Source organism: Engraulis encrasicolus, chromosome 6 (assembly GCF_034702125.1).
Source record: "Engraulis encrasicolus isolate BLACKSEA-1 chromosome 6, IST_EnEncr_1.0, whole genome shotgun sequence".
NCBI classification, from domain to species: Eukaryota; Metazoa; Chordata; class Actinopteri; order Clupeiformes; family Engraulidae; genus Engraulis; species Engraulis encrasicolus.
The window spans coordinates 18,154,891-18,176,227 of record NC_085862.1 but is presented as its reverse complement, the minus strand read 5'-3'; the positions used below and the strand labels follow the sequence as shown (position 1 = coordinate 18,176,227).

General features: G+C 43.9%; 2 protein-coding genes across 7 annotated transcripts in view; one reads left to right on the top strand and one right to left on the bottom strand.

Moving 5' to 3' along the window:
* The window catches only part of usp24 (ubiquitin specific peptidase 24), a 90,077-nt gene extending 75,621 nt beyond the window's left edge, over window positions 1-14,456 (bottom strand). For all 6 annotated transcript variants that reach the window (XM_063200808.1, XM_063200811.1, XM_063200810.1 and 3 more), the window contains exon 1: window positions 13,761-14,456. In XM_063200808.1, coding sequence (XP_063056878.1) covers window positions 13,761-14,039 — 279 coding nt within the window. In that variant the 5' untranslated portion in view covers window positions 14,040-14,456. The remainder of the gene's footprint in view (window positions 1-13,760) is intronic.
* An 83-nt stretch (window positions 14,457-14,539) lies between these two features.
* On the top strand, window positions 14,540-20,599 carry bloc1s2 (biogenesis of lysosomal organelles complex-1, subunit 2). The gene is made up of 5 exons (XM_063200814.1): window positions 14,540-14,769; window positions 17,262-17,378; window positions 17,721-17,840; window positions 18,186-18,290; window positions 19,956-20,599. The coding sequence occupies exons 1-5, from the start codon at window positions 14,595-14,597 to the stop codon at window positions 19,985-19,987; spliced, it is 549 nt and encodes a 182-aa protein (XP_063056884.1). The 5' UTR covers window positions 14,540-14,594; the 3' UTR covers window positions 19,988-20,599.
* Window positions 20,600-21,337: the final 738 nt, after the last annotated feature.

Below are 21,337 nucleotides of genomic sequence, written 5' to 3'. Positions count from 1 at the left end.
CCGAAATGAAAATTTGTGGCCGAAACCGAATAATAATTGTGCACTTGGCCGAATACCGAAACCGAATATTACAATTCAGTTAAAAGTTATCAAAAGTTAGGTTTTTCACTATTTTTGCTGAAATCTACGGCCTACATGTTTTTTTAAGAAAATAAATGTGTATTTGAAGTCTTCAAATGTTAGAGTAGAACTGAAATGAGTGTAATTAATGCCCATTTTCAATTCATTTTGTATTCGGCCTCTGATTCGGCCACTCAATTGGCTTTTGGCCGAAAACCGAAAGTGTCTTTTTTTGCATTTTCGGCCGAATATTTTGTGCGGCCGAATTTTCGGTGCACCTCTACTTAGCACCTCAGTACCCACCAGTGCTGACAGCCAGATGAGAGTCTCAGCAGCACTCGCACCAGCCCGCATCTACAGCAGTTAATATCTGGCCTGGCAGAGAGAGGCCAAGAGAGCAGAGGGGCTTCCAGTAAGATGGTGAGCCCATCTTGGGCCTAATGAATACACAATGGAGATGAAGACATACTCTCGTGTACTTTCAACAGTCGAGAACACTCAATTTCACTTCACTTCACTTCAATGTGACCCACTTGACCACATGAATAGTCACAGTGTTGCCAAAGCACACACAGTAACTTATAGAGACGACGGACACATCACAGCGCGAGTGGAAACATGCACACTGATGTAAAGCTGTGTGCCTTCTCGGCCACTAAGTGACAGGCTCACTCAATCGCTGTAAATCACCAGCCTCCCTGCAGGATGACTTCTAGGCATTCAGAGCAGAGGCCACCAGCCCTTGGACTCTCTCCCTCCCTCCCTCCCTCCCCCCGGCTCCGACGGTATTGCGATCTGATTCCAGCGCTGGATTTTTCCAGCCAGCTAAGCATTGGAAAGGAACGCCGGCCAGCAGTATACTACTGCTGGGTGACGGAGTGTTTCCCTTGGCTGGGATCATGGACTCTTCCCAAAAAAAAAAGTAAGCTCGGAGATAAATGACAGTCTGAGGGGTGGATTTAAAAGCAAGACTAGGACTCTCCATAAAATAACTCCCATGGTCTTCTTACTGTGCATGCTTGTGTGTGAGTGCGCGTGTGTGTGTGCGTGTGCGTGTGCGTGTGTGTGTGTGTGAAACAAAAATAAATTGTGTGGGTGGAAAAATTAATTTTCAGAAACATGAGTGTGCCCCCTCGATACTGCAGGGTGTGTGTGTGTGTGTGTGTGTGTGTTCGCGTTATTATACAAACAGCCGCAGAACCGAACGAGGACGTTCTGATGCATGCAGTGTGACTCACCGGTAAAGCACTACGATCTGAGAAAGGTGCTGCAGTAAGGGCAACGAGGTCTATGGGTGGCATTAGTATTCACACACCAAAAACCATGGCCCCATCGCTTAACACAACCCAGTCACAGAAACTCTGCAGAACAAAGTCGCTCAAGTCGCTCTGGTGCCCAGCTGGGGTTGAACAACACCATTAGACCTGATCACAGGTGACTAGGGCTGGGTATCGCAGCCATGTTCCTGTATCGATTCGATTTCGATTCTTAGGGCTTTGAATCGATTAATCACGATTCGATTCGATTCATTCCGAATCGATCCAATCCGTTCCCTTCTTGGTGCCAGGATTTCCCCCAAAAGATGCTGTTGCCTATTTTTATATAAAAATCTCAAAGGGCTGTGGCTTGACAGTGTTAACAGATTGCTAATTTGTAATAAGTAGGCCTAGGCCTAATTGACCAATACCTACTGGGTATTTTCCATAGACCTAAATTAAACAAAAAGAACAAAAAGAAAAAGAACCAAAAAAAAAAGATTTTGTGCCCTGTGAATCGATTATGTGAATTTCGATTCGATTGATTATCGATTAACTCGATTATTTTAGCCCCACAGGTGGCCACCTCAATCCTACATCTCAATCCTCTGATGTAGCGTGTTGCTTCAGATGGTATACTCAACTGGATCAGATGGTATACTCAACTGGATCGAGGTGACTTAGTTATTTGCAGTGTATTGGTTACAGTCCCTGGAGCAGTGTGGGGTTAGGTGCCTTGCTAAAGAGCACATCAGCCATGGAGTGCGATAGGGATTGGTAAGAACTGTTGGGAAAGTTACTCAAAAACTGTATTTATTACATGTTACTGTCATTTAAAAGTAATGCCTTACATTACAACATTACTTTTTTTTTAAAGTAAGGCATTACACTACTTTTGCATTACTTTTAGTTACTTTAGCCAAAATGACTGGAAATAAGGATTTGGCAATCTACAGTGCAAATCTATGAGGTGGCATGACTTTCACCTGCCATCCACAAGTCGTTTTGGAAGCCTGCAGACTGAAAACCAACATTTTCAGGAATTGCGTCTTACCCACATACAATATTGATTCACCAATACAATGATTAATCCTTTCTCTTCGGTAACACTTTATTTTAGGGATACATCTATTAGCACTAATACATACAATATTAATGCCTTAGTAAGTAACTTGTAAGGCATGTACTAAGCAAAATCAGACAGTTGTTAGACATTTATTCGCAAATGTCTTGTTCATGCACAATAAGGGATTTATTACCAATATAACCTTAGTAAGGACCTAGTAGACCTAGATTTCTATTTATGAGTAAGCAGTAAGGACCAGAATACAATGTGTATAAGCTCCTGGTACACTGTGTGAACAAACCCTGAGAAGTGTGAAAACAGATGTGGAATAAGGGTCCCTATTCTAAAGTGATGCATTGCTCAACGCAGATGGCTTAGGGCCCCCGCACGACCTAGGGCCCCCACACTACCTAGGGCCCTGACTCTAACACCCCACCCCCTGGGAAGCAAAGTGTAAGAACATTTCTGACACTGCATTAGTTTCATTAGATACGTAGATCTCACTAATCCTTTTCAATATGAATAATGTAATTGGAAGCATTATATAGCAAGGATTGGACGTAAACTTCTCAATTACGGTGGGTGGTGAGATGTCAGTTTTTCATACACCAATTAGTTTTAATTGTAAATAAAGTGTTACCTTCTCTTCTTACCACACCTTACCATGCACACCAGCGCCGTTTTTGTATCTATTACGGACGCATACAGCACAGGCTCCGTTGCACTTGGCTGAAACATAAAGCCACCTCACTGCACTACAAGTTTGAAAATTATTATTGATAAAACAGCAGATGCATGCATTGCTACAGTACGCCCATTTTGAATATTAATTATATAGCCTACAGCACACCGGGGAAAATGTCTTATCAATGAATGAAATTATAGGTGAAAAAAATGATTGCGAGGATACCAGCCAGTCAGTTTGCAAGCTCGTGGCTCGCCTGAATCATGTGACTTCGTGCGGAGATCAGTTTGTCACTCACTCACAACTCTAGAACTATTATTCTTTACGCGCGCTCAGTCAGCTCCGCTGCCAGCATATTCTGCGACTTCGCGCGAACAACTAGTTCTATTCATGCAACTATTGCGCTGGAATTTACAGTGATAGGCTACAGAGTGATGCAACGACAGCAAGCATTTTCAATTTCACTACTTTGACAGGCGAACGTATAATATTTTACTTCAAATGGATTTATTTCAATTTTAGTGATGTTTAGTTGAACAAAAGTGAGGGGGGTGCAACGTACTCATCCCCCCCGTCGGATACCCTGCCGTGTCCCTGTCTCGTGCGAATGGGATGCATCCCCTCCTTTCCTGACTAATTTGGTGGTGCTATGGCACCTCTTCAAATCGTCAAATTGTTTGTAGGCTACTGTTTTTCGACGTGGAACGCGGTTTGGGTTTCAAGTAGGCCTACAGTGTGCATTTAACTGAAATGTTCTTGGCGTCCTTATTTTCAATTAAGTCAAAGTAGTGGGCATATACCCATCTTGAAAACGAGCAAGCTGGATCTTCTGGATCAGTCATCCTTTGTCAGCCTACCATTTCGAGAGACGAAGCGTGAAAGAGGAAGCAATGTTCTGCGTGGAACTTTAAAATATCTGCGCGGACGTACTATCAGATGCAATAGCTGATTTCGCGGTGATCCGCGAACATTGTATAAAGAAAACAAAATACCCACACAAAATGTAGGTGAAAAAAATGCGTTGTAATGTGCAAGTTACTTGCATTGTAACGAGGACATATTACCGATTTTTCCCCCTGTAATCAGTTACATTACTGCGTTACTCAAAAATGTAATGCATTACAGTAATTAGTTACTTTTGTAATGCGTTACTCCCAACACTGTTGGTAAGTGTGGGGCTTGAACATGCAACCCTGTGATCTGCAGTCCAACTCCCCAACCGTGTACACCACGGCTGCCACTCATCTTCTGGGTCTTCTGTAGATCCTGCTTCAGAGCCTGTGTGCTGCTTCCACCGCAGGAACTGCATGCACAGTAGTAGCTTGTGGATCTATAATGCATAATGACGTGCAGCCATCATCATGCAATGTAAATGCTTAGCGTCAGCACCGCTTCAAGTAGTGGAATACACTGGTGCCTTTGTTGCTTTTTGAAATCGTGTTCGCTTCTGGCTGTGGATGTTGTCAGTGAAGCGGTGCAAGAAGAATCATCAAGGAATCCCTCTGGCTCTTTAGCAGTGTGTGCTTGTAGGTGGGTTTGTGTGTGTGTGTCTGTGCCTCACATTCCTATTCTGTGTGTGCACCACATGCATTGTGTGTGTGTGTGTGTGTGTGTGTGTGTGTGTGTGTGTGTGTGTTTGTGTGTGTGTGTGTGTACACTGGACTAATGACTCAGTCTAAGTAGGGCTGTCAACATGTGCGTGTTCCTCAAGCATAGTAACAGAGATTAAAACTGAGTAGCATTAATCAGAGTAGAGAAGAGTAGAGTAGAGTGGGGTAGAGAGAGCAGAAGAGAGTAGAATGGAGTAGAGTAGAGCGGGGTAGAGCAGCAGAGAGTAGCGTAAAGCAGTGTTTCCCAACCAGGGGTACGTAAACCACTAGGGGTACGCGAGCACACTGCAGGGGGTACTTGGAAACATGTACATTTATCAAATACATGTAGCTTAGTTACATTGGGATAGAGAAAGCAGTATAGAACTTGAGTTAGGGGGTACTCATGGCACAACGAAAAGACTTGGGGGTACACAAGACAAAAAAGGTTGGGAAACACTGGCGTAAAGAAGAGAAGAAGCAGAAGTGCTGTGCTGTGCTCCTCTCAGCGCTGCTGGAGCTTGTTATGTATGCTGAGCAGCGGTGGCAGGGACCACCTGCACTATGTGGGTCTGATTCATCGCCGATAGCTGCCAGCTTCACACACGCACACTTTTCCACCATCATTTCCCTTCAACGCACGCACGCGCGCACACACACACTTCTCCGCCTTTCTTTTGACACAGGCGCACACACAACCACACCTCCACCCTCCTTTCCTCTTCCCTAATACACACACAGACAGACACATACATGAACACACAAACACACCCTGAAGATAAACAGCGGTGCTGTGACACATTGCGATTTCTCCAGGGAAAAGCATGCATGCAGATCGCTCAATTATTTACATAACCACATGAAAGTGAGGCAGATAGATTTTTTTTCTCACCTTTATGAGGCTTCGGTTATAAGGAGGACCTGAATCAAATGCAGCAGATGCACCTAAACAGCCGTTAAACTAACCGGAGCACTGGAGGACTCCTCTTCTCTTCTCTTCTACGCCTCCTCATAACACAGCCATCCATGGGGCAAGGTTGGCCTGATGCTTTAAGGAGTTTACATGCTACTTGACACCTTAATTTCCTCTAGGGATTAATAAATGATACTCTAACTGTACTCTACTTTAGATCAGAGGGTTGCAGGTTCGTATCCCACCCTTCCACTCTCTACCGCACTCCATGGCTGAGGTCTCCTTAAGCAAGGCACCTAACCCCATACTGCTCCAGGCAGGGGCGGAGCTATAGGCAGGGCAGGCAAGGCATTTGGCCCTGGGCCCAAGACACTCCCGTAGTGGTGGTGGGGGCCCTATTTTGACCTTAGAAGGCTATAGGTGAGGGCCTATCAGTGTTATGCCCTGGGGCATTGTGTGTAATTGTTCTGTCACTGGCTCCAGGGACTGTAACAAATACCCTGTAATTAACTAAGTTGCTTTGAATAAAAAGGTAATCTAAGTGTAATGTAATGTAATGTTAGTTAATGTTATGTAAATGTAATCCAGGAACGTTCCACGTCAAGAAGGAGCAATACACCAACTTCACGTGTGTAGTAGCATGTCAGCTTATCACTCACTGTACTCAACTCCATGATTGCCAATTGTAACTGCCATCATAGTTTGTGTTAACCGTTTATTTTGCAAACACCACATTGACAAGGGCATACGCAATGAGGGGTAGACTCAAAATCAGGTCTTGCAGCATTTTCCACCCATGTCAAGAGGACCAGTGGAGGTGATGTGATGTGATGTGATGTAGAGCACAGAGCTGCCTGCCTGCCTGTCTGTCTTGTCTGTTCCGGCCGGCCGGGGCAGGCTGATAATGTTAATTAGCCAACTCTAATTAGCATGCTCCTTTCACAGGCACATCTTCCCTCAGCAGCAGTGGCAAGGGTACACCGCCATCATGACTCTATTCTACTCCACTCTACTCTACTCCTCCCTTCTTTTACACATCACCATGGTGCACAGACTGAACACATTAAGTGTTGTGTGTGTTTTGCTTCATGTATTAATGGCATGTGCTCGTGTTCTAGTGTTTTGCTCCTATGACATGTGCTTAAACAGAGGCAAAACAACTAAAAATCGAGAAAATAAATGTCACGTCGAGTCATTTATTCTGCCTGTGCTCTCAAAAACAGATGACGTCACAAATTACAATCAACACAGAGATTAGAAATCAGTGGAAGCCAATGTGACATCCATATGATAGTGATTATTTTTTGCCGTATGCCTTTTTTTTTGCAGTCCGTCTTCTATGTAGGATTGAGGCCAGAGTAGGAGTTGCAAAGTATGCTACTAATTGAAATCGTGCCGCATATTGCCATTTTTTCCCCCACAAATATTTACTGAGTAATAAACTAATATTTACTAGTATGACCCGAAGTACAGTCTGGAGCTACAAATGTCTATTTCTGGAAATTGAAAATGGCAGACATGGATAAGATCCAACTTTTAATGTATGAAAAGTGCAATTTTCCCTATCATAATGAATGCTTACAATTTGGTGGTGGTGGTAATAAGTAGTCGTGAAAAAGGCAACAATTGTGAATATGGGCAGCATGACTTCTTCTGGAAATAACCTACTAAACATATTACACAGTGCTTTAAGATCTTTCACCTCAACACACAACAAGTGACCACTTGCACAGCTGGAGTCTGTAACATCTAGCAGTAGAGGTGCACCGAAATGAAAATTTGTGGCCGAAACCGAAACCGAAAAATAATTAATCACTTGGCCGAATACCAAAACCGAAACCGAATATTACAGTTCAGTCAAAAGTGATCAAAAGTTAGTTTTTTCACTATTTTTGAATATTGCTGAAATAATGGTTTATTTATGGATGTGCCGGAATATTCGAATGTTCCAATATTCGTTTTCCTTTCGAATTTAGAATAGTCCTGTCGAATAAAACAAATCCAGCCAGTAAAAAAAAAAAACTGTGTTGGCCTCCCTAGCAGTATTAAGTGACAAATGAAAAGTACTGCAGGGTTAGGCCTACATTAAATTAACCCAGTAGCTCCCCTGTATTCTAATTTCTCTGGTAGGTCTAGATACCATGCTCATCTTTCATTTCCAACTCGTAAGGCGAGTGTGTCTGAAAGCGTCCCGCCCCCCGCCGACACGACACACACACAGCCAGGGAGAAGAGACGCATCTCGTGCATTTCGGGAATGGGCATTGGGCATTCATAAATAAATCGTTGACACTGTAAATCTGCAATTGGTGATGGTTTTGTAAACATGGACTGTCATCTGTAACTGTTCGGGAATAATGTCACATCAATTTGCGTCTGATTTGGCCAGCGTAAACTTCTGCAAGGTAAGCTACTTGTAGCTGTCAGTCAGTGTCAACAATGGCAGGTTATTTCAATATCTCTAACGCTAATAATGATAAGCTAACAAGCGAAGTAAACTAGCTGAGCACTCTTAGCTGAGGCGATTTTATCTGGCTTACTACACTATAATCTGCAACTATTTGGGGGTCGTTTCATATGGCGTTGCTTCGGATTTGTAAAACAAACTTTGTAAAAGCCACCCCCTGTAGCCGTGCGAATCGGGATACTGTCTGTCAACAATGTCAATTGCTAACTAGTTCTAATGCAGCCCAACTAGCGAACAACTGTTCAGTGGGGTTTACTTTGCCGTGCCACGAGAATGGAAGGAGGGGAAGGGAATGATAAATATTTCTCGTCACGGACGCACAGACTCCCTCTTCCAGTGAACGTGCTGCTGGACGTTCAGAGGTGTACACTCGACAGCATTTTCTAGCTATTGCTCCCCCCTGGTGCTGTAGATGGAAGGCCACTGTAAATAAGTATTGAACTCTTTATGGTACGTCGGTGGAATTTAGGCTACACGTTTCAATGGATGACAGTGGAAGTCCCTCAGTTAGCAAACGCACGTCTTTTTTTTCCGATTTTCGAATAACATTCCAATAGTGGCCATCGAATTTCGAATAGGCTAGTTTTGGCAGAAATGCACATCCAAATGTTTTGACATGTTTTGGAAAGAAAATAAATGTGTAGGCCTATTTGATGTCTTCAAATGTTAGAGTAGAACTGATTTACTGAATTAGTTTAATTAATGCCCATTTTCAAGTCATTTCCTATTCAGCCTCCGATTCGGCCGCTCAATTGGCTTTCGGCCGAAAACCGAGTGTCTTTTTTTGCGTTTTCAGACGAATATTTTATGCGTCGGAATTTTCTGTGCACCTCTATCTAGCAGCTAATCGTGTTTGACAACACACAGGCAATGCTGGCGCTAACTTACAGCCCAGTGGTCCGGAACGTCACCTCTGACCCCCCAGGGGGTGGTAGTGCGGAGGATGTGTAAGGGGGTACGTGACAGTGTGTGTGTGTGTGTGTGTGTGTGTGTGTGTGTGTGTGTGTGTGATGGTAGGAGGTGGTAATTAGACCACACAAACACCCAGAGCTTGACTGACAGCTCACCCCCCATGTGTATGCAGACCTGACTGCCGGCCTGGGTACCTTGCCAAACTCCTGTGTCCCTTTCTCTCTGATTGTTGAATGCATGTCCACGCTTAGAACTCAAACTCTCGGTCAAAAGCATATCATGAATGAATGATGTCTGACTTGTGCCTGTTGTTGTGTGTGCTATTTTCAATATTGACTATGCTGTGTTGCATAGGTTAGATGGGTCTTTAAATAGTCCTACTATCTCGTTGTTTATTTCAAGAGAAAATGACAAAGCTGCATTTAGCCAGGAAGCAATTTACATAGCAAGTCACTGGGACTGGAATGAATTTCAATACATTTCCCCGCCTTTCCTGCAGAGTTACGGGGGAAAAAAATACCAAAAACAGAGCCGGTACTAACAAAGCAAAGCAACGCACTGTAGTAGCAAAGGTCAGTGTGGCACTTGAGTTGCACAAACGAGTCTTGGAAGATGCCAGAGAGCTTCCTGTTTATGCATTCTTACATGTGAGGCAAGAGAGGAGCAGAGTGGAGTGGAGAACACAGAGTGACAACCAGAAACAGAGATCCCTCTTCTCAGGAGCAAGGTTCAAACACACACACACAGAAAAACAGACACACACACACACACACACGCGCCCTGGGTTAGGTGCCCCGTTAGCCTATCAGCGTTGGGAGGCTTTCCCAAACAACAAAGTCGTGTGACTCCACGCACGCTCTGCTGTTTGTGTTGGGCGGCTGGTTTTTAAACTGCACTGCGGTGCACTGCGCTGTAACATGAGACAGCGTGAGGGTACCAAAACACCTTTTCCTGGGAAGACGGTGTGAAAGCAAGCCACCGTGACATGACGTCAAGCTGAGAACGCACACAGCTGAGCGGCCTCCGCTAAACAGTGCTTTGGTTAGACTGGTGCCACATTCCCCATCTTATCCTCTGAGCGTGTGCACACACACATCAATAGGCTACACGTGTGTGTGCGTGTGTGTGTGTGTGTGTGTGTGTGTGTGTGGTAGAGGGGCCCCTCAGTCTAGGTTCCTCAAGGGAGGCATGCAAGGGTCAGAAGGTTGACCACACTCTGCACTTGAACTTGGTAAACACATTGAATGCCACAGGACACAAACAACAAGCAAGATCTTTAAAAAATACAAACAAACAGCAAAACATCTATGCTAAGATTAGATGTGGAGTCTATCTTAAAGTAATTCAAGAAGATTACACGAGACATGAGCAGTGTCAATTACTTCGTAAGCCAACAACACAACAGATAATATCAATGGGTCCTTGAAAGAAATTGACAAGAAAAGGTTGTTTGGTGATTAAACGACTGAGTGTACTACAATGCCTTGGAAAACGTCCGCCATGTTTATGACTAAGATTACAGGAATGCGCTGGCCTCTGAGGGATCGTTGAGTGCGTGAGCGTCTGCACACATGTGCACGCCTGTGCTGCTGAAACCCCATAAGGCGGAATGCACACGTGTGTGTGTGTGTGTGTGTGTGTGTGTGTGTGTATGTGTGTGCATGTTTGTGTGAAAAGCTGTTTTCTCCCCTGTGCTGTGCTGGGCTCTGTAGTGTGTCTCTGATGCGCTGCTCAGTAACTGGATCTTAGGCCTGTTGTCATGCATGCCTGGCTGGCCTGGTCGACCCACCCCACCCCACCCCAGGGCCCGTCTGCAGGCTCCCTGTGCCCCTGAGGTCTATATATAGGGCTGCTGGAGCATGCGGCTGGCTGGCCCGGCCCGGGTGGCCGCCGGTGACATGCGGTGCGGCACACACGGACACAAACACAAGCAGATGCTGCTGGGCTGGCAAAACAACCAGGCCAGCTTGCCGCTGACTGGTAAACCACAGTCAGTCACCATCACGCAGGGCCGCCTGCGACTAGATGCTACCAACTTGGTAGGATAGGCGACCAACAGGCTCCCCTAGATCATATGACTTACACCCCCCCCCCAACCACATCAGCAATAAAATCACAATGGTGTACAGCGGAATGGAATGACGCGGAAAACAAGGAAAAATGCCTGAACACTAAGTATCCTTTACAGAACTTGCGATGTACAGGATTTTGGCCCGGAGACCTTCCTCAGGGCACACAAGCACGAGAATTTTGGGAATGGTGACAACCCAACTCCACTGTTGTCGTGCAAAAACTGCAATCTCATCACAGCACTGACATGCGAAGCAGTCAGCCAGTCAGCCAGCCAGCCAGCCAGCCAGCCAGCCAGCCAGCCAGGCCTCGCCTGTTCTTTGACTAGCAGGGCCTCATTCTGCGAATAAGACATTTGCACCACCACGGCACTGACACACACAGCTGTGGTTTGACAGATGTGAGCACATGACCGTACACGCCCGTGCTGGATTGCCCATGGTGGTGGTGGCATGCAGCGAGTGTGTGTGGGTGGGGACAGGATGTGACACGATGAGAGCGGCTCAGTAGCAAATGTAGGCTACATCCGACACACACAATAGCAGCAGCCTGAGCCCAAGCCTCAATTCTGACCAGAGACGGATTATGAGTCCATGGGCCCCTGGGCCAGACAACAAGAAAGGAACCCCTCCGTGGATGTTGCTAGTTTTCAAAAAGATTCAAGTATGGGTGTTTGACAGATTGTCCCCATAACATTTTATAATACAGTTGCTAAAAGTGTGATTTTAACGCAAGATGAAAATGGAAAGATAGAGGTTTGGGCTTCAGGGCCCAGCATGACTCTTGGGGCCCCAGGGCCTGGGCCCAGTAGGCCCGTGCAGTAAGCCACCCGCGATTCTGACCTTAAAGCAAACAATGACACAGCACTTGCAATACCTGTCAAAAGCCATAACAGTTTTAATGCACCTTTGTAGATGCTACATGTCAAGTAACCAGCACAAGGACAAGAAAGGACAACACACAGGACAAGAAAGGACAACACACTGAAGGTTTGAGGGGATGCAACAAGCAACTTCAAACATTTACAAGCTGTGGCGTTTTAATTTTTATACCCATACCGTGTTTACATGTAAACAGATTAAAAAAAACATCCAGATTTAAAAATATCCATGTAACCAGCACCTTAGTCAGCATACCGTAATCAGAATGCCACCAACTATTCCTGCAGATCGTTAATAACACCCATACTGCTATGTGTCGAACTGTGTCTGTGTAGAAAAAAGATGTTCACATGCTTCTTCAACTGACAGTCCTGAAGTGGAGAAGTCAACGAGTTCATTGTATTGTAGCCTAAAGGCAATGCCACTTGTCATATCATGTCGACTGCCACTGAAATTCTACAACGTTATTCGACACTGTAAGCCCATATTTTGCCATAAAAAGCCACTCAACTCCACACGCATGACTGCCTCCTAATGTTGTCCGGGCTCTCCCAGTCAAAATCCACTCTGGTTGGAGCTCATTAAAATTTCGACCACCTAACTCAAGGACAGCATTATACTGCTCATGGGGGAATAATTGACGTGTTATTACACCTCAGTGTGTTGACACTGACAGACAAGTTACAGTCAGTCCACATGGCATTATCCGTTGGAAATCGTGTAATTACTGCCAGGGTGTGGAGTTGGTTATTAGACCGTTTCCAACATCTGTCACTGTCAGACAATTTCAAGCCATGCCTCTCCATGATCATAGGCATAGCACAACACTTGCCTGCTCTAGTAGGTGCTGCACGCGAGACAATTCAATTCCTCGATATGCCATCAATCACAACATCTCAGTAACGCCCGAGTGAACACGATTAGGTGTAGTATGTGGGTAAAGACTACAACCAGTTGCTGAATTACAGCCTGAACTCTGCATCAATCATAACCCGCAAAGGTCTAGAGCTGACAATTAAGTTAGCTAAGTGTTAGTCAAGCAGGCGGTGCTATGATATATTGGCTAACTTAGAAAGCGCATGCATGCGGCAATTAAATGCCGTCAAACTATCTATGTGGTGCATGACAAGACAGTTTTGGCACCTCATGCTCACAAGATACCTCGACAAATCCGCGCTCTAGCAGTTACACTGACAGATGTAGTTTAGTCACGGTTACTACTACTACTGCTACATTGCCAGGGGATGGGCTAGTTTTCCAGCTCCGCGAGAGGTGGCAACAACACCCAGCTAACGCTAGCTATATACTTTGCTAGAGTAAAGTTAGCACGGTGTTCTGTGGTCTATCCGGTTCTGTGTTTATTTCGGAGTCCATATACGGCATTGGTTACTTGAATGCAAAGGGGAATTGTTCAGATAGTTAAATATGTGTATTGAGCAAGCTGCAGGTAGGATGTTCAGGCTAACCCTAGCCAGCTAGCCTATTTCCCCTCCCCCAAACAGCGAGGAGGTAGCTGGCTAGCTAGCTAACCAAGCGGATGGCTGGCGGGCTAAAAACTAACGTTATACGAAAGACTCAAGGCAGAACCAAAAAACGTACACCACTTGCAGAACGACTTATTATGACAGGCTGTATTTTGCAACGTGATGTATATATGTTAGGCACAACTTCAAAAGGTTAGTTGAACCATCTTGCCACTATCATACCGTGGTTTTCCCTCCCTCCCCATTTGCCTATCCATGACAGCCCGATTCCACTGATAGGAAACATAGCTGCTTCCTTGCTAGCAGTCATGTGAAGACTACTTTCTGAACTACCCTGACTTACCCAACGTGTAAATCATAAGCGTTTTCATATCATACCTCACTCTCCACGACATCATGGTATGCAGGTGGTGGATCAAATCCTCCAGTCCCAGTTCGACCAGTAGTCTCGGTGTCTCCACCAGGCCCTGACCCAGGGGCAGGCCCACTTTCCATCGGCTCATATCCATACCCGAGCCCGGGGCTTTCGTTGGTAAGAAGCGCAACAGCTTCGTTTATGTCATTTTTGGCCAAACGCAGGGCTTTCCTAATAGCAACAGGGTCCGGAAAGCCCATGCAGAGAAGCGTTGTCATATGTTGCTCCTCTTCAGTTTCCATAATTGATGGTTTTATCCTTTAGACTTACAAGGGTGGTATATTGCACAGACTTCTAGCTGTGCACGCCGCCATGTTTACAGTCCGATGGTATTCTGTCACGACGGATGCCCATAACAGCGTAAAAAGCGGGCGGGTCTCTTTGCGACGTATTCGAGTCTTCAAGGAGCGTCACCTCGACCCACCCATGCAACCAATCCACAGAGCCCGAAAAAACATGCCAAACACATTTGTCTCCAATATTTGTTTAAAAAAATAATTATATTGAATGCAAACTCTAATTCAGCTATTGGAGACTACATTAATTCAATCAAACACATCAAGATTGGGCATTACGGTTATTGTGCAATGGATATTGTGAAATTCGCTCATACTAAAACTCTTGGCATATGTAAGAAAATTCGCATAGTAGTCTGAAATGCCCTGTAGGCTACTGACATGTGGAGAGAGAACCAGAGCCCTTAGAGAACCCAGAAATGTGAAGACGCCTAGAAAGGGAAATGCGCATCACGTGAAAAACGACTTCAGGTCATGTGATGATTATTATGTGGGTGGAAAATGGCCGCAACAGGAGAAGATGCAGCAGCGATGGACAGCATCTCCAAAGCTCCCATTCCCCCATCGGCACTGAACTTCAAGGCTGGCGACCAAGATCCTCAGCAAGAGATCTCAAGCGGTGAAAGCGGCCTCGCGGAAAACCAGCCAACACCATCCAAAAAGAGCAGCAGCAATAGTAAGTACAGTAGGCCCCAGTGTCTAAGAAGTACTGCTAAAGTTGTGCCTGTATTGGTTGTTAAGTTATCTATGGCATCTGTCACCAAGAACAAACTAAGCTAAAACGTGTAATTGGGTAATCTAGTCCAAGTACATCAGTGTACGATGTAGAACTCGTGATTCACCCCATGAATTGTGTCAACCATAACAATGCATGATTGCTAGCTTAGCATGTATAACTGGGAGCTGCGCACCCTCAACAAGGTAGAACTAGGCTACTGGTGATGTCCAGACTAGACGGCTGTCCCAGTCCCAATTACCAGAATAGAGCTGTTGTGCGTTTCAGTGGAACAAACAACAAATTGGCATAGGGCCTACTGTAGATCGAGTCAACGTGTCATTTATGCCCTCTTGACAGCTTAGGGACAGCTTTAGTTTTGATGTTGTGATGCACTCTCAATCTCGGATAAAATGTTACTGTCAGTCAATTATGTGTGTTGTTGAGCACATGGCCTACAATCTGTAAGCAGCCCTTGTTAATAATGCTTGCTACCATTTCATACAATTGTCACACTGGTTTATAATTCAACTTTGTATCGCATGACATTGATGAATGACAGTCTATACAGATATAGCCTATTGAGGGAGATAATGTAGAGACAGTACGCACTTTCAAGTATTTACGGGTGCACCTCGACAATAAACTGGACTGATCCACACCCTAACTCAGATACACTCTACAAGAAGGGCCAAAGCAGGCTCTACTTCCTGAGAAGGCTGAGGTCCTTCAATGTCTTCAGCTGACTCCTGCTTACGTCCTACCTGTCTGTCATGGGCAGCATGCTTTTCTATGCTGTGGCATGCTGGGTTGTTAGCATTAGGAGGAGAGACGCTGGACCCCAGGACAGATTGGTGAGGAAGGCAGGTTCGGTGGTGGGCATGGAGCTGGAGACTCTCACTTCAACAGCTGAGAACAGAACAGACAGCTGAACGCTGTCATTTTTTATTTTTCCTCCCTGCCTATTACCTGTGTTATATGTGTCTTAAAAGGTCCATGTGGGCATTATGGGTATTTATGTAAGATACTGGTGGACAACTTAATACCCCACCCCCCCGGGGGTCAATAAAGTTACTCTACTCTACTCTAGTATTGGGATCCACCACTTAAAACAACAATGATGATGTGATTACGTTCTGAAAGGCTTCTTGTCTTGTATTTCTGGCACTCTCGAGGTCACCCTTACTGTACATTTCTACAGTGTTAGTTGCCTCAAGTCGTAGTCTCTGGCAGAGATGGGACCAAGTCACTAATTTGCAAGTCGCAAGTAAGTCTCAAGTCCTTCCAATCAAGTCCGAGTCAAGTCACAAGTTACGACACATTTGACCAAGTCGAGTCCAAGTCGTGCCAAAGCCAAGTCAAGTCCAAGTCTTATTTTTTCCAAGTCCTTAACAAGTCACCTTGCATTCTATGTGCAATATTGACAATTCCTTTTGGTCATAAATTCATTACCTCTCCACACTGCTTTTTATGTCCCCCTTCACTAGTCATGACTCATGTCCTTTACGAAAATCGACCATACTATAAAATTAACTATAAATGAACCATGGTTTTACACTGAAAACTAGCCATGGTTTTACCACGGTTTATAATTATTCATTAAATTACAATTAATTGCCGCTTCTTTTATCAAATACACATATTGGTGACAGTCCTTGGAGCAAGGTGGGGTTAGGTGCCTTGCTCAAGGGCACTTCAGCCATTGATGGAGGTGTAGGGAGAGATGAGGGCAGGATTCGAACCGGCGACTCTGTGATCTTCAGTCCAACTCCTTAGCCATTACACCACGGCTGCGAGCAAGTTTTCATATTTGTTTGGGTGACCATGCAATCCAACAATTAACCATGTTTTTTGAGCAAAATGGTTTGTGACTATGGTTAAACCATAGACACAAACCATGCTGAAAAAAACATGAAAATCATGAATAACCATGATCCATGGTTAGTCAGGAACCACGGTTTTTATGGTTACCAAAAAAGCATGGATAAGCCATAATGATACTATGGATGGTTCAGAGTACTTAGAGAGACCATGGTTACTACAGTAAAGCCATAGTTACTACAGTGAAATCATGAACGATTTTCGTAAGGGGTTCTAAACAAAAATAGTAGGCCTACTGGTACTGTTTATGGGTAAATTGTTTCGTTTTTCTTTCTTTCATGATTTTTTTTCACACACAAATACAAAAAAGTAATATATTCACTGACTTGGAATGCTATTGCAAGTCATTGCAAGCCAAAACTGTCAAGTCAAGTCTCGAGTCAATAGCGTACAAGTCGAGTCAAGTCACAAGTCATTCCTAATATTGGCAAGTCAAGTCTCAAGTCGAGTCATTTGTGACTCAAGTCACAAGTCAGGCCAAGTCACAAGTCCATATCTCTGGTTTCTGGCTTTAAGTATAGGCCACCAGAGAAAGTTTGATTGAATTTATATGGCAACATTTTATCCTGCAGGTGATGGGGGTGTGGAGACTGCAGAGGAAGCGGTTGAGCCAGCAGAGCCTGACATCGATGAGCTCTGCAAAGACATGTTTGACAAAATGGGCATATTTCTACAAGGCGAGCTAACAGGTAGGTTTATTGTCTTCAATATGGTGTGTAAGAATGGTCTTAAACTGGTATAACAGTATGGGAGATAACTACGATGTTCAGCTTAATGCATTGGAATTACACAAGTGGTTGGTTTGATTGTCACAAACTGTGGCGGAGAACCATTACAATTAGTTAAAAATAGTATATATATGTAGGCTACCACATGTCCTGAATAACAGCAATACAGAGTCAGGATTGTGCATGGTTTCTATGTATTTGTGTTTTATCAACTTCTTATAATAATTTGGTTAAAGTAAACTTGTGGTCAGTTTTGAACATTGTTGATTTTTGAATTCATCCTTATTTGACACTGTCTTTTAGCGACCTGTGAAGACTACAAACTTTTGGAGAACATGAACAAACTCACCAGCTTAAAGTACATGGAAATGAAGGACATATCCATAAACATCAGTCGAAACTTGCAGGATCTCAATCAGAAATGTGAGTCCTCATTCACCAGTCATACATTTTAAAATTCCTGTGCTATTCCGTCGCATTCTGAAAAGAAGTCTTCTGATCAAACAACCCCTGCTATCCACCGTATTAGCCCACCCACTAACCTCGCCCATTTCAACGGTTTTCATGCTCCCACAGCTTTCCTGTCTGCTAGCTCCTGTTAAGCTGCCCGTAGCTCTTCGGAATAATTTAGCACTAGCAACTGCTTCCCAAATCGTGCCGCCCTTGTAAACATGGACATTGTGATGGACAGACTTTGTCAATTAAATTTCTGATGCTAAAATGTATGTTTAGGCTCTGTCATAATTGTGTTTTTCATCTTCTCCATAGATGCCAGTCTACAACCCTACCTTGACCAGATCAATCAAATAGACGAACAGGTGACAGCGCTCGAACAGGCGGCTTACAAACTGGACACGTACTCCAAAAAACTAGGTGAGGACTTCTCTCTGAACTCTTCTCAATATCTAATCTCCTGTCCTCCCCTTGTGCTTGTGGCCTTGTGATTCAAGGTAAGACGTCATTGACGATAGAGGTTTTATTCGCTATCTTGCAAAAGCACAATTCAAAGGTCATTTTCTCATTTTCAGTTGGTTGTTGAATGGAGAATAGTCCCCCAAAAGGTCTTGTGCCTATGTTGACAGCAGGTAAATGTAATTGGGGACGTCAGCAAACCACAAGGCCACAAGCACAAGACGAGGACAGGAAGTTGGATAATGAGTGTGTTTATATGCAGTTCAGTATCCTGAATATGAGGCATATCTCGGTTTGGGTCATATTCGGGATAAGGTGTTTATATGAGCACAGAGCGTTATATCCCAGTCTACATTCTTGGCTGTTATAGATTTTTCTTCTAATGCGTGTAGCCAGGATACCAGCAACAGCGTTCTATGGGAAGCCCCTATATTCGGGATAAGGTGTTTACATGCGCTAGTATCCCAACTTCTGTCGGAATACTCCACCTTGCATATCCCGATTTCTCAGTATATATACTGTGCCCTTATTCGGGATACTGAAGTCGGCAAAAGGTGTTTATATGCTCAAACGCAAATGCAGGATACTCAATATCCCGATCATATTCAGGATATTGAACTGCATGTAAACACACTCAATGAGATGGACCCAAAATGTGGGAAATGCAGCACTTCAAAGTTAGTTTAATATGAACTCCCTGGGGTGCTATGGCAAATTCCACTAATGCACCATACCATATGTGTGCTGCATGCCCATGGGGACCCAGCCTTTGTCATTTCTCTGTCATTTCTTTGTCATCTCTCTCCCAATCACTTTTGACAGTCCTATCGAATAAAAGCCCAAACATTTAAAAAAAATGTTGCTCCCTGTCAACTTAGATGAACGTCAGTGAGGTTATTTCACTGACCTATGACACCTGCAATAATATCCTCGAAATTCTGTGTCTAGTACATTTTTTGTGTCAGTCATTGTTGGTAGTGAAAAATCACATGGTAATAGAAGCCGGCTTGCTTTGTCTACCCCCATTCATTTCCTTTCCCAGTGTGAGCCAATCTGCTGTGTACTCAATCCATGTATAAGATCTGTTAAATGGTTTGGTATTTTAAATCAGTAATGCCCATCTGTGTCTCAGACTTCCAAAGAGAAGGACATCCAAGCTTGTTGACTCTTAATTCTTTGGCAACCTGAATGTCGCTGCCTCTGCTTTCAAACATGATCCAAGCTAAACAGCCTTATATGCAGCTCCCTATGACTGTTGGCTATCTACTCTGCCTCGTTGACATTTATCAGATATTTATGTGCGTATCCATTGCATGTGGTCTATAGTTAGACTCTTGTCCCATCTCATGTTACCTCCTGAGCCTCCACCAGCAGATGGCAGTGTCTGCCCATAAATGAAGAGTGTATCCCCCACATGTGATGTTCAGGAGTGGCTTCCAAATAGTTTTCTTTATTAATTTGCCTGTTCTTACCACCATAGATGTGTAAATTACAGCAACCATGTTCGATTTTTAAAAGTAAGCACATCCCTGCAGGTGTCTTACTAGCCCTTATTTCGAAGCAGCTATTGTTTCAAATAATAAACCCAAAGCTAACCCTGTGACTGGTCACCTACTGTCTTTGCAGAGGCCAAGTTCAAAAAGCTGGAGAAGCGTTGAGGAGCTGATGACAAGGTTCTGTTGGACTGTCAGAGCCACCACAGGAAGTCTGTGCTGGTGGTGTCCGTAACATAGTCAGCCTGTTTCGAAACATGCAAACCTTTTTTTGTTTCGGGCATGAACAACACGCACTTAACACCACCAACAAAACTCCCATCTCGTGCGTGAGAGAGAGAGAGCTGTGAAGTCCAAGGGAGGAAATGTATATCAAGAAGCTCCCGTATCCTGCTGCCTGATTCTGCACTCCTCTCCACCCTATTGGAAGGAAATGGCCTTGGTGGAAATATAACCCAAGGACGTCACGGAGAAGAACGTGCCACAGCCACTCCATAGAGGTCTAATCGTGTGTGCGTGTGTGTCCTAACCTTGTGTTTTTTTTCTGTCTTGGAAGGATATGCACAATTCAACATAAAGCATTACTGGAATGTTGTAAAAAAACACTTTGTATATATTTTGTCCTGATAAAATCTGCTTTGTTAGCTTTTGTTGATATTGACTGTACCCTCTGTTATTAAATGTCAGAACTATTCAATTTACTTAATCTGTTAATGTATTCTGCCAATTAACAGTTTGTTTGATTGTAATAAAATTGCAAACCCCTTCCTAAATGCATCTGGTAGTTGATTTTACATGGTTTTCGACATTATTAAAAACTGTACAAATGTTTTAAGACAATGGACGTTAATAATAATTGCACCATCACTGCAAGGAGGCCTTTGTATGGAATTGTATAAGAGTCTGGGTATTTACCTCCCTCATAACTGATAAGTAATTATAATAAAGGATAAATTGTGGAAGAGTGACTCATTAACACAACGCTTGAGGCAATGCATATCTCCTTGCGTAAGTCAACCTCACAACCTCTTTGTTGTGTATTAAAATGATGTACTGCGGATGCTTTTATCCAAAGCAACTTACGGTTATTTACAGGGTATTAGTTACAGTCCCTGGAGCCGTGTGGTGATGGTGCCAAGGGCTCTTCAGTCATGGATAGAGAGTGAAAAGGTGGTAATCGAACCATATCCCGCTGATCTAAAGATCTCCTTAACCATTAGACCATGGCTGCCCACATGTGTAGATAATGCTAACAAAATACAATCAGAAAATGTTTCAATTGTGGGATTTCATCAGTTGCATAATTTCAGGCAAATTACCTCCTCATTGTTTTTTTTCTGTTTTTAAGTAATTAAAATATTGAAGAAACGAGTAACGTTTTCTCTGTTCTTAATTTTTCTTCATTCACACTATTCTTATATTTGTGTCCACTGTGTGTTCTGTAGGCCTACTTATGTGCTTGATGGTCTTACAGTTTTTCTCGATTGGTTTGGCTCATTTCTTGAAACTGAGATG

Excerpts from the sequence above, each read along its gene's own strand:
- bloc1s2 (XM_063200814.1), top strand. The coding sequence starts at position 14,595 with ATGGCCGCAACAGGAGAAGATGCAGCAGCGATGGACAGCATCTCCAAA. Across the intron at positions 17,379-17,720 it reads TCTACAAGGCGAGCTAACAG|CGACCTGTGAAGACTACAAA; the intron begins GTAGGTTTATTG and ends ACTGTCTTTTAG. Across the intron at positions 17,841-18,185 it reads GCAGGATCTCAATCAGAAAT|ATGCCAGTCTACAACCCTAC; the intron begins GTGAGTCCTCAT and ends TCTTCTCCATAG.